The 16,254-nt window shown below is 46.4% G+C and overlaps 1 protein-coding gene across 1 annotated transcript in view; it reads right to left on the bottom strand.

Annotated features, from left to right (window-relative positions):
* Window positions 1-5,574: 5,574 nt before the first annotated feature.
* LOC144945149 (solute carrier family 2, facilitated glucose transporter member 1-like) overlaps window positions 5,575-16,254 on the bottom strand; it is a 33,188-nt gene continuing 22,508 nt past the window's right edge. The window contains exons 8-10 of the mRNA XM_078873434.1: window positions 16,012-16,113; window positions 15,167-15,370; window positions 5,575-13,185 (exon numbers count right to left, since the gene is read on the bottom strand). Coding sequence (XP_078729560.1) covers window positions 12,973-13,185; window positions 15,167-15,370; window positions 16,012-16,113 — 519 coding nt within the window. The 3' untranslated portion in view covers window positions 5,575-12,972. The remainder of the gene's footprint in view (window positions 13,186-15,166; window positions 15,371-16,011; window positions 16,114-16,254) is intronic.

The raw sequence follows: 16,254 nt of genomic DNA, 5'->3' as shown, positions 1-16,254 counted from the left end.
TTAATACCTTAAATAATAAATGTTATTATTTAATCTTTGGTTCTTTTGGTAAAGTAAAGTATAAAGAGAAATTAATACATTAAATAATAAATGTTATTATTTAATCTTTGGTTCTTTCGGTAAAGTAAAGTATAAAGAGAAATTAATACATTAAATAATAAATGTTATTATTTAATCTTTGGTTCTTTCAGTAAAGTTAAAAACGAAACCCCCCACTGAGCGAATGACAGCTTAACGAAGTGTCTTCATCATCACGTGAACTTGCATAGCAGCTAATACTCTAAACGCGTGATGTTGATACGAAACGTGGAGGGGAAAAAACCGGAGGACACGGAGAAATATCCACGCGACCACCGGGATAAGAGAGAGAGACGCCTGGTCTTCACCTGGTCTTCACCTGGTCTTCACCTGGTCTTCACCTGGTCTTCACCAGGTCTTCACCAGGTCTTCACCTGGTCTTCACCAGGTCTTCACCTGGTCTTCACCTGGTCTTCACCAGGTCTTCACCAGGTCTTCACCAGGTCTTCACCAGGTCTTCACCTGGTCTTCACCAGGTCTTCACCAGGTCTTCACCTGGTCTTCACCAGGTCTTCACCTGGTCTTCACCAGGTCTTCACCTGGTCTTCATCTGGTCTTCAACTGGTCTTCACCTGGTCTTCACCTGGTCTTCACCAGGTCTTCACCTGGTCTTCACCTGGTCTTCACCTGGTCTTCACCAGGTCTTCACCAGGTCTTCACCTGGTCTTCAACTGGTCTTCACCTGGTCTTCACCTGGTCTTCACCAGGTCTTCACCAGGTCTTCACCTGGTCTTCACCTGGTCTTCACCTGGTCTTCACCTGGTCTTCAACTGGTCTTCACCTGGTCTTCACCTGGTCTTCACCTGGTCCTCACCAGGTCTTCACCTGGTCTTCACCTGGTTTTCACCTGGTCTTCACCAGGTCTTCACCTGGTCTTCACCTGGTCTTCACCTGGTCTTCACCAGGTCTTCACCTGGTCTTCACCTGGTCTTCACCAAGTCTTCACCTGGTCTTCACCTGGTCTTCACCTGGTCTTCACCAGGTCTTCACCTGGTCTTCACCTGGTCTTCAACTGGTCTTCACCTGGTCTTCACCTGGTCTTCACCAGGTCTTCACCTGGTCTTCACCTGGTCTTCACCTGGTCTTCACCTGGTCTGTCGGTTAGAAAGCGTCTGAATTCAGACGCTGTCTCCCCGACAGACCTGGTCTTCACCTGGTCTTCACCTGAGGACGGCTGCTTGCGTTGTGGCCGAAACGTCGTGAGAATTATTTAATTGTGTTTTATTTTTATTATTTTATTATTTCCATTCTACGTGATGACTTTATCGAAAGAACCAAGAAGATGAATCCCTGCTGCAGTCACGAAAGCTTTAAATCGAAATAAAACAACACGGTGTTTGAAACGGGCGCTATGGGCCGTGGTGGGCTGCAGAGGGCAGTTCAGCACACTGTAGAGGGTGGCCCAAATGTCAGGACACATGGGATTATTATATTTATTTTAACAAATCCAAAATTGGTTTCCTAAAGTTATTTTAACAAATGTTCCAACTGACGACTTCCGCTGACATGCGTCAACACATTAATTATCTTTTGAAATGAAATTAGGACTTAAACAAATATTACAGCCGCCTTCCTTTAGCAAACTAATTTCTTTCAAATGTTACAACTCACTAAAGAAGGAAAGAACAAAAACATGGAGAAATAATGACATTCTTTGGGTATTTCGGTAAAGTCACGTAGATTTGTTTTTTATTATTATTAATTTTGAATCTATCTACGTGACTTTATCGAAAGACCCAAAAAACACATTCCTCCTGCGGAAGGAGCTGGTAGGAACGTTGGGTTGGTCGGTCAATGGCCAGGGTCAACGGCGGCGTGGTGTATTCCGCAAATATGGCCGACTGTGAGGGCGGGCACAAGCCGTCGTGAGTAGGTTAAACGTTGAGTTTTATAAGGGCACCACGGGGTGACCAGCTCCTCCCCACCCAGCCCCACCCTCCCCACCCAGCCCCTTCCCACCCTCCCCACCCAGCCCCTCCCCACCCTCCCCTCCCCACCCAGCCCCACCCTCCCCACCGAGCCCCTCCCCACCCAGCACCTCCCTGCACGACGGACGGACGGACACAATAATCCCCTGTGGGCTGGTGTAACCAGGAGGTTCCTACCAATAATATGAATCTCTGCAGTCACGAAAGCTTTAAGTCAAGAATAAATAATGACAGTAGATAAAATATTAATTTAAAGAATAAACAATTAAACGGTTTTAATGCCACTGTTAAAATAAGTGAAACAACCAGGGGTGTCCTGACTTTTGGTTCACCCTGTATTTGTTGTATTGTACTATGCGCCACATCTATGCTCACTGCCCTATACTTGCAGTATAAATGAGTTTCAAATGTCGTGAAATTTGGACAGCAACACCAGCACGCAATGACCCCACTCGTTTATACCGACGTCACGGAATCTTTGACGTCCATCGTGGGTGAATTGGGCGGCGGGGGGTAGTTCAGTATTGACGGTCAATACACAGCCCGCAGTATTAACTGGGGCGGCCTGCTGCCCGATTCGAACTGGGGACCTCTCTGCAACAAGCGGCCGAACACATTGCCGCTGGGTAGTCATAGCAACAACAACAACAGCAGCAGCAGCAGCACATCTGATTAGCACGGTTGGCTACCGATGTCACAACGGCGCCTGTGCCAGGCTAGGTGCACTTTGAGGCCACGTGAAGTTTACGAAGGCTCGCTGACAGGAGGAGGTCACGGGACAGACCCAGCAGGTGCCATGGGTTGGCTGACTGAGATGAGTGGCCGATACACCAGCCGTGCCCCCTACTGTGCCAACTTGCTGTGCTTTAGCCACCCGGCGCTCCGCTTGTTGTTGTGAGCGTCGCTCCTCCGCCCTCGGTTGTTGCTGTCCACTCAGCTCCACGTCCTCCTGTACCGCCTCAGCCCATCTCTTCTGTAGCCCGTGTCGTGCCCGTTAAGCCCCCTCTATCCAAATAAACAGACTCTTTTCATTTTTCACCTGAGGACGGCTGCTTGCGTTGTGGCCGAAACTCGTGAGAATTATTTTATTATGTTTTATTTTTATTATTGTATTACTTCCCTTCTATGTGACTTTACCGAAAGAACCAAGAAGATAAACAGATTCTGTTCAGGCATGCGGTGGCTGGGCATGCGGTGGCTGGGCATGCGGTGGCTGGGCATGCGGTGGCTGGGCATGCGGTGGCTGGGCATGCGGTGGCTGGGCATGCGGTGGCTGGGCATGCGGTGGCTGGGCATGCGGTGGCTGGGCATGCGGTGGCTGGGCATGCGGTGGCTGGGCATGCGGTGGCTGGGCATGCGGTGGCTGGGCATGCGGTGGCTGGGCATGCGGTCTACATGACCCAGCTGACGCAGCCTTGCCTGCCGAGGACGTCACCGATGGGACTGTCCGGATATTTCAAGTCTCACACAGACACATACTACAACCAGACTCGTTTTAATAATAAGTGATATGATAACACATATATTTTAACCAATAATACTGCATATACAACTCCACTTCACAGCTAAGAAACATGGGTACTGTATTATTACTGTTATTAATATTATATTTTCATATAAAACCTTTATTTTAAGTTTGCAACGACAAAAAAAAATGCAAACTCCCCTAACTATTGTTGAACTAATATTGCATCTCAAGCGCCGAGTTACACCGCTGTGCTGTACGCCATCAACAGCGGATCTCCAGAGAGATCGAACTGCCGCCGCCCATGGGAATGTGGAATTTCCACCGCCGGTGCAGGGGCCACGCAATTATTTCCCACTGTAGCAATGACACTGGTCAACAAAAAAAACATGTTTTTCTGGCCTGGACTTTTGCAGCTGTTTTAGACTAATTTCAGGGTGCTGATTCCAAATCTGATCTCAGATTTGCTCTATCACATCTCATTTTTATGCTATCGGCATACCCCATTTTCATTGATTTTACCCGAAATTAACTCTGTCACTTACGATTGCAAGTTGCTGCGAGCCAGTGACTGCTTTAGTGTTAAAATATGGTGCTGTATTTATAGGATAGTGTGTTTATAATATCATTTTATGTAGATATCCACATTTATTTAATATTTTTCTTCTGCAGTTTTTATGGAAAATGCAATATTTGAGATCTCAAAAACCTGATGTTATAGACAAAAACTGCCAGATTTGGAATCAGCACCCCAAAATTACCATAAAACCGTTGGAATACCTTATGCCAAAAAAAGTGTGTTGACCAGTGTTATTATCTTGCGTATGTGCAGCAGTACGTTCGGGGGTTCAATGCCCATGTGGGGGTATTCCTGTTGCTGCTGCTGTTGCTGTTGGCCACAACGAGAGAGAGAGAGGGCTTCAGCAGAGAGAGAGAGTTCGTGTCGTGTCCGTTGTTGTTCTTCCTCCCACTCCCACTCGTGATCCATTGAAGAAGTGCAGACCAGAGTAGGGTTTAAGGTGCGGGTCCGTAGCCTTTGGTTGCATTTCCACAATGGCACGACTCTGGCTTGTCTTGAATGTATCTCTATATGTCTCTATATGTCTCTATGTGTCTCTATGTATCTATTTGTAACTATGTGTCTCTATGTGTCTTTGGGTCTCTATGTGTCTCTATGTGTCTCTATGGGTCTCTATGTGTCTCTGGGTCTCTATGGGTCTCTATGTGTCTCTATGGGTCTCTATGTGTCTTTATGTGTCACTATGTGTCTCTATGGGTCTCTATGGGTCACTATGTATCTCTATGGGTCTTTATGTGTCTCTATGTATCTCTATGGGTCTCTATGGGTCTCTATGGGTCTCTATGGGTCTCTATGGGTCTCTATGTGTCTCTGGGTCTCTATGTGTCACTATGTGTCACTATGTGTCTCTATGGGCCTCTATGTGTCTCTATATATCTATATGTGTCTCTATGGGTCTCTATGTGTCTCTATGTGTCTCTATGGGTCTCTATGTGTCTCTATGGGTCTCTATGGGTCTCTATGTATCTCTATGGGTCTCTATGTATCTCTATGGGTCTCTATGTGTCTCTATGGGTGTCTATGTATCTCTATGGGTCTCTATGGGTCTCTATGTGTCTCTATGGGTGTCTATGTATCTCTATGTATCTCTATGGGTCTCTATGTGTCACTATGGGTCTCTATGTGTCTCTACGGGGTTTCCCATATGGTTCCAGAGTGGTTGCATGGCCAAAATCGCACTCCTCTTAATTAATATCTCTTAATTAATATCTCTTAATTAATATATCTTAATTAATATATCTTAATTAATATCTCTTAATTAATATATCTCAATTAATATCTCTTAATTAATATCTCTCAATTAATACCTCTCAATTAATATCTCTTAATTAATATATCTTAATTAATATCTCTCAATTAATATCTCTCAATTAATATCTCTCAATTAATATCTCTTAATTAATATATCTTAATTAATATCTCTCAATTAATATCTCTCAATTAATACCTCTTAATTAATATCTCTTAATTAATATATCTTAATTAATATCTCTCAATTAATATCTCTCAATTAATATCTCTCAATTAATATCTCTCAATTAATATCTCTTAATTAATATCTCTTAATTAATATATCTTAATTAATATCTCTCAATTAATATCTCTCAATTAATATCTCTCAATTAATATCTCTTAATTAATATATCTTAATTAATATCTCTCAATTAATATCTCTCAATTAATACCTCTTAATTAATATCTCTTAATTAATATATCTTAATTAATATCTCTCAATTAATATCTCTCAATTAATATCTCTCAATTAATATCTCTCAATTAATATCTCTTAATTAATATCTCTTAATTAATATATCTACCTGTTTAGGTCGAGGTACACCGATTGTTCTCTTGTAGCCCCGCCCACCCCCCCCACGTTCCATTGATTGGCTACCACATTCAGATAAGCCCCTCCCCCCTTAACTTGTATTTAAGAGCTCGTCTCTTGGAATCCCTGCCTCACTTGAGACAGTAAATTTAGCTGTGACGGTCCCACCTGATGACGGAGACTTGTGTTGCCTCCGAAACGTCGTGATTTATTATTTTATTTCTATTTTTTTTTCAATTATATTATTTATTATTTTTTACCTACGTGACTTTACCGAAAACCCTAAGAGTATAAAATATAAGTCTATATGGGTATCTATGTATGTATGTGTGTTGAACTTCTTTCGCACCCTACGTAACCAACCGTGCTAATTGGAGGTGCGTATTGTAAAAAAAGTCTAATGTATGTCATCATATATTATTTAAAAACAAACGCGGGCGTGTATCTTATGTATCTCTAGAAGTCTCTGTGTATCTCTGTGGGTCTCTATGAGTTTACTACACAGTACAGAGTTAGGGTTCTATGTCCACAGTCGCACTCCTACTACTGTGGGCTTGTCTTTAATGCATCTGTATGGGTGTCTATGTACGGTACCAATGTGGGTGTCTATGTATCCCCATACGTCTCTACGTATCTCTATACGTCTCTGTGTATCTCTATAAGTCTTGATGTATCTCTACATGTCTCTATGTATCTCTATGCGTCTCTGTGTATCTCTACATGTCTCTATGTATCTCTATGCGTCTCTGTGTATCTCTACATGTCTATATGTATCTCTATAAGTCTCTATCTATCTTTCTAAGTCTCTGTGTGTCTCTATAAGTCTCTGTGTATCTCTATAAGTCTTGATGTATCTCTACATGTCTCTATGCATCTCTATGGGTGTCTCTGTATCTCTGTGTGTCTCTGTGGGTTTACCACGCGGTCCAGAGTTAGGGTCACGTGCCCACAGTCTCACTCCCGTGGGGCTTTGCGTCTTTCATTTCCTAACGTCCCGTCGACGTTCTGACGCGCGCGGGCTGCGATCGCAAGTAAAGTTCCACTGCTGCTGCTACTGCTGCTACTGTTGCTATTGCTGCTGCTGCTACTACTGTTATTACTGCTGCTGCGTTGGCAGTGGTGCACAAAGACGAAACGTCAACAACAACAAAAACAACAACACTCAACACATCCGGCAATAAAAAAAAAATCACAAGTGGCCTAAAAGAAGAAAACACAATTCAGAGCATATACGTCAAAGCATATATGAATAGGTAATAGGCAACGTTTCGGGCAATGAACCTTCTTCGGGAAATTGGCCATGTGCTATGAAGGGCCATCGTCTGAAACGTCGACTATTACATTTTATAGGTTCGCCCTCATCCATTATGAGACCTCCTTTGCCAGTAGCAAGATATTGGTCCACACCCGAGACAGCTTTTCTTAGAGCCCAGATGACGCCAAAAGGCGCCTTTTGGCGTCATCTGGTCCAACACCATGTGAGACTAGGCTCTAAGAAAAGCTGTCTCGGGCGTGGACCAATCAATTTCAAGGACAGTGCATACATTATCAGAGTTGTCTTTTTGTTTGCATTTTGACCGCAAGTGTTGTGGTTAATGCAAACATGATCCCTTGTATCAAGGTGTCAGTTTTGTTGCCAGATAAAAGGGTAAAAACATATTACTACTTCCCCCAAATCCCTTTTAAGGCCACGAATATGTCACCAGCAGGGGGCATCAGAGTACAGCACAGTTCGTGCGCAGTGCGATAAACAAACAATGATCATCGATCCAGAGGTGGCGGGTGACTAGGTTCGACTCCGTCTCCCGGCGCTGCTATCAATATAAATATAAAGACCTTAATCTGTGTGTATGTACTATATATGCACGTCTCAAAAAACCCTCGGTGGTACTTCGCAACAAGATAGAAAGCTGAAATTTGGTACATTGGTAACTTTTAGGACACAAAATCCGAGATTTGCCATTTGAAGGTTACCCAGTCTCGATTTTAAGCGCCCCATAAACCGAAGAGTACGGATTCCTGCAGTCACGAAAGCTTGAAATCAAGATTGCCCATTAAACATGTTTGTTCAAGTGGTGTCGTTCAGAAACCGTTGAAGATATGAGTGCGTTTTTTTACTTTGATAGTGCGTTAAGCAGAAAATAACATTAAAACGGCAACCATTGTTCTCTCTTTCATTATTTTTGAGATATTTAGGATTCAAGCGGTTTTTAACGAACAAAAAAATTCTGAATTTTATGATGTTCAAATATGAATAATTCGAAAACGGTAAAATATAGAAGATATTCCCCTCATAGACTATTAAATTAATCAATGGCTGTGTTGGGTGGTGGCGGATTTAACGACACATTTATATTTACGATATCCAACCCAAAAACCTCTATTATGGATAATTGGTCGCGAAATCTGACGTGTGAAACTCACCACTCCCCGAACGGTTGAGTCAACACCTTTCCCCCCTCCCCTCTCTCTCTGATTGGTTGATGTATCAATCACTTTGTCATTTTCCGATTGGTTGAGTGAACTCCATGCCCACGTGTTGTGGTGGTGGTTGTGGTGGTGGTCGTGGCTGTGGACAATCCCCCCATTCTTCACCAAACCCGCATTGACCAGCAATGGTGAAGTATGGCCAAACAGCGAGTGCTGGAAACCACAAATTGTGTGATTCGTAACTTTGATTGAGGCACGACTGCTGCGTGTTGCCTCGGTGCACTCTGGGACTGTTCTTGCCGCTGTTTTGCTGCTTTTTAAATCCTTTATATTACGTTCACTTGCGCGCTTGCTTGCGCGCTTACGACCGTGCAAATATTTCGGTCGTTTTTTAACCCACTTCCCGTGATCCAATCGAGCTGAAAATTTTGCACACAGACTCGTTGTGCGTGACAATTAATGTTCGTGAAATGTTTTTTCCAAAATGTTACACTGTTTAGGGAAAACAAATTAAAAATTTAATTACCAATTGTTTAATACTGCAGACAATCATCTGACCCATAGGTGGCAGCCATCTCAAGCCAGAGGACGAGAGGACTCTAGCCGCCACGCATATAAAGGATTTAGAGTGAAAAACTTTGTTTTTACGGGTTAATTTTTCCCAGGCTCGGTAATTGGTGTGCCGATGCAACTTGAACTCATCCAGGGGGCTCCACTACGTACGATCGAGTTAGCTTCCAGAAGTCTCTGTTCGTAACACGTTGTACAGCGTGTACACTAAACGCATGGGAATGGCTTTAGAAGCTGTATGATCTCCGGTAGATGTAGATGTCAGTTGTTCTTCGTGTTTTGTAGATGTAGATGCCGCTGGTTCTTCAAGTTGTGAAGATGTAGATGCCACTAGTTCTTCACGTTCTGCAGATGTAGATGCCACTGGTTCTTCACGTTCTGTAGATGTAGATGCCACTGGTTCTTCACGTTCTGCAGATGTAGATGCCACTGGTTCTTCACGTTCTGTAGATGTAGATGCCACTGGTTCTTCACGTTCTGCAGATGTAGATGCCACTGGTTCTTCTCGTTCTGCAAATGTAGATGCCACTGGTTCTTCACGTTCTGCAGATGTAGATGCCACTGGTTCTTCCTGAACTGCAGATGAAGATGCCACTGGTTCTTCTCGTCCTGCAGATGTAGATGCCACTGGTTCTTTATGTTCTACAGATATATATATATATATATGCCACTGGTTCTTCGCGTTCTGCAGATGTAGATGCCACTGGTTCTTCACGTTCTGTAGATGTAGATGCCACTGATTCTTCACGTTCTGCAGATGTAGATGCCACTGGTTCTTCCTGAACTGCAGATGAAGATGCCACTGGTTCTTCTCGTCCTGCAGATGTAGATGTCACTGGTTCTTTATGTTCTACAGATATATATATGCCACTGGTTCTTCACGTTCTGCAGATGTAGATGCCACTGGTTCTTCACGTTCTGTAGATGTAGATGCCACTGATTCTTCACGTTCTGTAGATGTAGATGCCACTGGTTCTTCACGTTCTGCAGATGTAGATGCCACTGGTTCTTCACGTTCTGTAGATGTAGATGCCACTGATTCTTCACGTTCTGCAGATGTAGATGCCACTGGTTCTTCCTGTTCTGCAGATGTAGATGCCACTGGTTCTTCCTGTTCTGCAGATGTAGATGCCACTGGTTCTTCCTGTTCTGCAGATGTAGATGCCACTGGTTCTTCACGTTCTGCAGATGTAGATGCCACCACCGCCATCTATTACGCGGCGGTTGAACTGGGACATACGGGGACAGGTTTGTTCGTATCTCTTAAAGTTCGTAAGTCGAATGTTCCTAAGTAGGGTAGTCGCTGTATATTATATGTATTTTACGTGTTTATTTTTAGTGATTTTCTTACCTTTTCCAATGCTTTGCATGGACTGTTTGTTGCCGTTGCAACTTTCTGACACCCGTGCTGCGTAAAGAGCTTCACGGCTCAGCGGATTCCTCCAGGGATAAAAAAAAAAATTCTGAGGTTTCTGTTCGGATCTCGTCCTCGGGACGGGGAACTCTTCCCATCGACACGTCCGCATCACGTGCTCAAGGTGAACTTTGTCATTCCGCTAAAGGGTTTAGTAGCGGCCACGGTCGGCCACCGTGCACGCACAGCTACTGAAGGTTGGTTTTTACGAACGCGTCTCTTCACGATATGTGCATACCTGTCTGTGTACGTGCCTGGAAATTATAGCAATGTGTATGCATGTATACACAATATGGGGTCAAAGACGCCCCCTTGCCCTGTATAGCTTTAGCATACTCTCTTCTTGGTTCTTTTGGTAAAGTCACGTAGAATGGAAATAATAAAATATTAAAAATAAAACATAATAAAATAATTCTCACGACGTTTCGGCCACAACGCAAGCAGCCGTCCTCAGGTGAAGAACAGGTCTGTCGAGAAGACAGAGTCTGAAGCTTTAAATCGAAATTTAGCATACTATTCGGGCAAGTGCTGTTAGCAACCACCTGCTAATCCTGCTAATCCTATACAATGCACGGGCATAATATGACTTTGAAACCCCCCCCCCACCTCCTACGCATTTCACAAGTAGTGACTAATCCAATATCTGCATTTCCCATAAATATGCTAAATTCCTCTTGATATGCAAATTCATTTGTCAAGGCCACCCTTCCCCCCTCTAACCCAGCTTAAGTATACGCTGCCAAGCCTGGTGGTGTTTCATTCAGACGCTGTCTTCCCGACAGACCTGTTCTTCACCTGAGGACGGCTGCTTGCGTTGTGGCCGAAACGTCGTGAGAATTTTCTCCTATCATGTTTAATTTTTTATTATTTTATTATTTCCCTTCTACGTGACTTTACCGAAAGAACCACGGAGATAACGAGCACCTGTTCAAGGCGAGGGGGTTGTGAGGCCACCACCACGCCGTCATGAGCTGCAGAGCCGGAGAGCCGAGTTCGACTCCCCGGCACGACTAACGCCAGTGGCGATTCGCATCTCAAATCGGTCCAGGGTCTCCTCCCCAAGTAGACTCAGCCTCAAATGAGTAGCTGGTGCGGTGTGTAAACAAGAGGGGAGACAAAGGCGGCCGGGCGTGGTGCTAGCCACACAACTCCCTCGTGTGCCGTGCCGGCCTTCATAGGTGCTCGCTAACAGCACTTGCCCCCAACAGTCTGTCACAGGCTATACGGGGTATCTTTGTCTTTGCGTGTGATATACTGTTTATATATATGTGTGTCTATGTTTACGTGTTGACACGTGTGTATTGACGTGCACTTATATGGGACCGGTCACACCACCTCCTCGTGTACCGTCCCGGCCTTCACAGGTGCTGCTCACTAACAGCACTTGCCCAGACAGTCTGTCACAGGCTATACGGGGTATCTTTGTCTTTGTGTGAGTCGGAGAGACTTGGTACTCGGACTGCAGCTTGCACGTCTCGTGCGTGCGCGTGTGTCTATATGTGTGTGCGTGCGTGTGTGCATGTGTGTAAGTGACAAGGGGGATCTTTGTGTGAGTGAGTGAGAGTGTGTGAGTGAGTGTGTGAGTGTGTGTGTGTATTAGTGAGTGAGTTAGTGAGTGTGTGAGTGTGTGCGTGTGTGTGTGTATTAGTGAGTGAATGCGTGTGTGTACAAGTGAGTGTAAGTGTTCAGGCTATGCGGGGGATATTTGTCTTTGTGAGTGAGTGTGTGAGTGAGTGCGTGAGCGAGTGAGTGTGACTGAGTGTGTGAGTGAGTGCGTGAGCGAGTGAGTGCGTGAGCGAGTGAGTGTGTGAGTGAGTGAGTGTGTGAGCGAGTGAGTCTGACTGAGTGTGTGAGTGAGTGTGTGCGTCTGAGTATGTGTGAGTGTGTGAGTGTGACTGAGTGTGTGCGTCTGAGTATGTGTGAGTGAGTGACTGAGTTTGTGAGCTAGTAAGTGAGTGTGTGAGTGTGTGAGTGAGTGCGTGTGTGAGCGAGTGTGTGAGTGAGTGTGTGAGTGAGCGAGCGAGTGACTGTGTGAGTGTGTGACTGAGTGAATGTGTGAGTGTGTGAGTGAGTGCGTGAGCGAGTGAGTGTGTGAGCGAGTGAGTGTGTGAGTGAGTGAGTGTGTGTGTGAGCGAGTGAGTCTGACTGAGTGTGTGAGTGAGTGTGTGCGTCTGAGTATGTGTGAGTGAGTGAGTCTGACTGAGTGTGTGAGTGAGTGCATGTGTGAGCGAGTGTGTGAGTGAGTGTGTGAGTGAGTGAGTGTGAGCGAGTAAGTGAGTGTGTGAGTGTGTGAGTGAGTGTGTGACTGAGTGAATGTGTGAGTGTGTGAGTGAGTGCGTGAGCGAGTGAGTGTGTGAGCGAGTGAGTGTGTGAGTGAGTGAGTGTGTGTGTGAGCGAGTGAGTCTGACTGAGTGTGTGAGTGAGTGTGTGCATCTGAGTATGTGTGAGTGAGTGAGTGAGTCTGACTGAGTGTGTGAGTGAGTGCGTGTGTGAGCGAGTGTGTGAGTGAGTGTGTGAGTGAGTGAGTGTGAGCGAGTAAGTGAGTGTGTGAGTGTGTGAGTGAGTGTGTGAGTGAGTGAGTGAGTGTGAGCGAGTAAGTGAGTGTGTGAGTGTGTGAGTGAGTGTGTGTGTGACTGAGCGAGCGAGTGAGTGTGTGACTGAGCGAGCGAGCGAGTGAGTCCGCTAGACTTGAGACTCAGACTGCAGGCCGTGGGCCTCCTCCTTGTCGTGGGGCCGCGTGCCGGCGGCGGCGGTGGCGGCGGCGTCGCCCCCGAAGGCGGCGGCGATCTCCTCGAAGCTGCGGCCCTTCGTCTCGGGCACCTTGAAGTAGGTGAAGAGGCAGAAGAGGGCGAGCAGCACCACGAAGATCACGAACACGTAAGGGCCCGTGAGGTCCTGGGGGACACACCAACATCATCATCATCAGCATCACCAACGTAGTCATCAGCACCACGAAGATCACGAACACGTAGGGACCCGTGAGGTCCTGGGGGACACACCAACATCATCATCATCAGCATCACCAACGTAGTCATCAGCACCACGAAGATCACGAACACGTAGGGACCCGTGAGGTCCTGGGGACACACCAACAACATCATCAGCATCATCAGCAGCATCACCAACAACGTCATCAGCATCACCAACAACGTCATCAGCATCATCATCATCAGCAGTATCACCAACAACGTCATCAGCATCACTAACGTAGTCGTCGGCGTCATCATCAGTATCACCATCATCGTCATCAGCATCACCAATGTAGTCGTCGTCGTCATCATCATCATCAGTATCACCAACAACATCATCAGCATCACCAACGTAGTCGTAGTCGTCGTCGTCATCATCATCATCAGCAGTATCACTAACGTAGTCGTCATCATCATCAGCATCATCACCAACATCATCTTCAGGTGTCGCTGCGAGGTGCGAGCGTTGCGCTTCTCAGCGCCGCCAACAACACCACCTACGCGTCAAACGATGATGACGACAATGATAACAACGGTGATGATGACGACAGAGATGACGACAATGACAGCAAGCGAGAGGAAATCCCCGCAGCGGCTCACCTCACAACGATGACGACAACAACGATGACGACGACGATGACGACAACGATGACGATGGCAATGACTCCGACGACGACAGCAAGTGAATGAGCGAGAAAAAATCCCCATGGCCGCACACTTTGATGTACTGGAAGCTCATGCTGACGAGGAAGTTGGTCGTCCAATTGACGCGGTCGGCATTGGCGATGATGACGACAACGATGACGACAACAATGACGACAACGATGACGACAACAATGGCGATAACAATGGCGACGACAATGACAATGATAATGATGATAACAACGATGACGACGACGATGACGACGGTGATGACAATGATGACAACGATGGCGATGGCGATGATGACGACGATGAAGATGATGACAACGATGACGACGATGACGACGATTGTGACAACAATGATGACAACAATAACGATGGCGACGATGACAATATTGACTCCGACGACGACAGCGAGCAAGTGAAGGAGCGAAAATCCACGCGGCGGCCACCTCGGCCGTCCAGTTGACGCAGCTGGCGACGACGACGGTGATGATGACGACCATGACGACGGTGATGATGACGACGACGGCGATGATGACAATGATAACGATGACAACGATGAAGATGATGAAAACGATGACCACAGTGACGACGATTACGACAATAATGGCAACGATAACGAATGCGATGATGATGGCAATGATGATGACAACGATGACGACAATGATGACGACGATGGCGCCAATGATGACAACGATAACGATGACGACGATGAAGACACCGATGACAACAACAATGATGACGATTATGATGACAATGATCACAACGGTAACGATGGCGACGATCATGACAATGATGACAACGATAATGAATGCGATGATGATGACAACAATGACGACAATGAGGATGACGATTATGATAATGATGACAACGATAGCGATGACGACGACGACGATGATGACAACGAGCGAGCGAAACTCCCCGCGGCGGCCCACCTCGATGTACTGGAAGCTCATGCTGATGAGGAAGTTGGCCGTCCAATTGACGCAGTCGGCATTGGCGATGATGACGACAACGATGACGACAACGATGACGACAACGATGACGACAACAATGACGACAACAATGACGATGACAATGATAATGATGATGACAACGATGACGACAACAATGATGACGATGACGACGATGATGACAACAATGGCGATAACAATGGCGACGATGACGACGATTATGACAATGATGGCAACGATAACGAATGCGATGACGACGACGATGACGACAATGACAACGAGCGAGCGAAACTCCCCGCGGCGACCCACCTCGATGTACTGGAAGCACATGCTGACGAGGAAGTTGGCCGTCCAGTTGACGCAGCCTGCGATGGCGATGGCGGCGGGCCGCGGGCCCTGCGAGAACAGCTCGGCCACGATGAACCACGGGATGGGGCCCGGCCCGATCTCAAAGAGCGCCACGAAGCCGAAGATCGCCACAATGCTCACGTACGACATCCACACCAGGGTTTTCTGCGCACACAAGGCCGGTGGGGGGTGGTGGGAGGGGGTGGAGGGGGGTTTAAGGGGTCACGGTTCAAGGGGGGGTCACAGTTCAAGGGGTTATGGCTCAAGGTTTGAAGCTTTCGTGACTGCAAGGATTCATATTCTTAGATTTTTTCGGTAAAGTCACGTAGGTAAAAAATTAAAATTAATAAAAGTAAAATAAAAATAAAATAAAAATCATGTGACTTTAATGGTAGGTTTTTACCCTTTTAACTGGTACAAAACTGACACCTTTATTCAAGGCATCATGTTTGCAATGTTAAAAGGGTAAAAACCTACCATTATATTTTGCCACTGGTAAAAGAGATCTCATAGTGTAAATGTCATGTGACTTTACCGAAAAAACTAAGAATATGGCTCAAGGGTTTATGGCTCAAGGGGGTCAAGGTTCAAGGGGTCATGGCTCAAGGGGGTCACAGGTCAGGGTGAGGGTTGGTAGGTCAGGGTTAGGGTGGCTGGGGTCAGGATTGATGGGTCAGAGTTTAGCGATTGCACTAGGATCATAGTTAGGCTTGTGGCCAGGGTTAACATTTAACCCCTGACCCTAACCAGTGACCCTGACCCTGACCATGACCCCCGCCACCGTGTGCCCACATCCACCCCCGCACCTGCAGGCTGAGCGCGATGGTCATGACGATGGCGCAGACGCCCATCCCTGCCAGCCCCACGAGGTGCAGTGTGCGGCGCCCGGCACGCTCCACCAGGAACAGCTGCACCCCGCGGGGGGGGGGGGGGGAGAGGGGGTGGAGAGAGGGGGAGGAGGGGGAGAGAGGGGGGGGGGGAGAAGGGGGAGGGAGAAGGGGGAGGGAGAAGGGGGAGGGGGGGAGGGAGAAGGGGGAGGGAGAAGGGGG

Source organism: Lampetra fluviatilis, chromosome 36 (assembly GCF_964198595.1).
Source record: "Lampetra fluviatilis chromosome 36, kcLamFluv1.1, whole genome shotgun sequence".
Lineage (NCBI taxonomy): Eukaryota > Metazoa > Chordata > Hyperoartia > Petromyzontiformes > Petromyzontidae > Lampetra > Lampetra fluviatilis.
The sequence above is the reverse complement of the archived record's forward strand: the minus strand, read 5'-3'. Positions and strand labels throughout refer to the sequence as shown.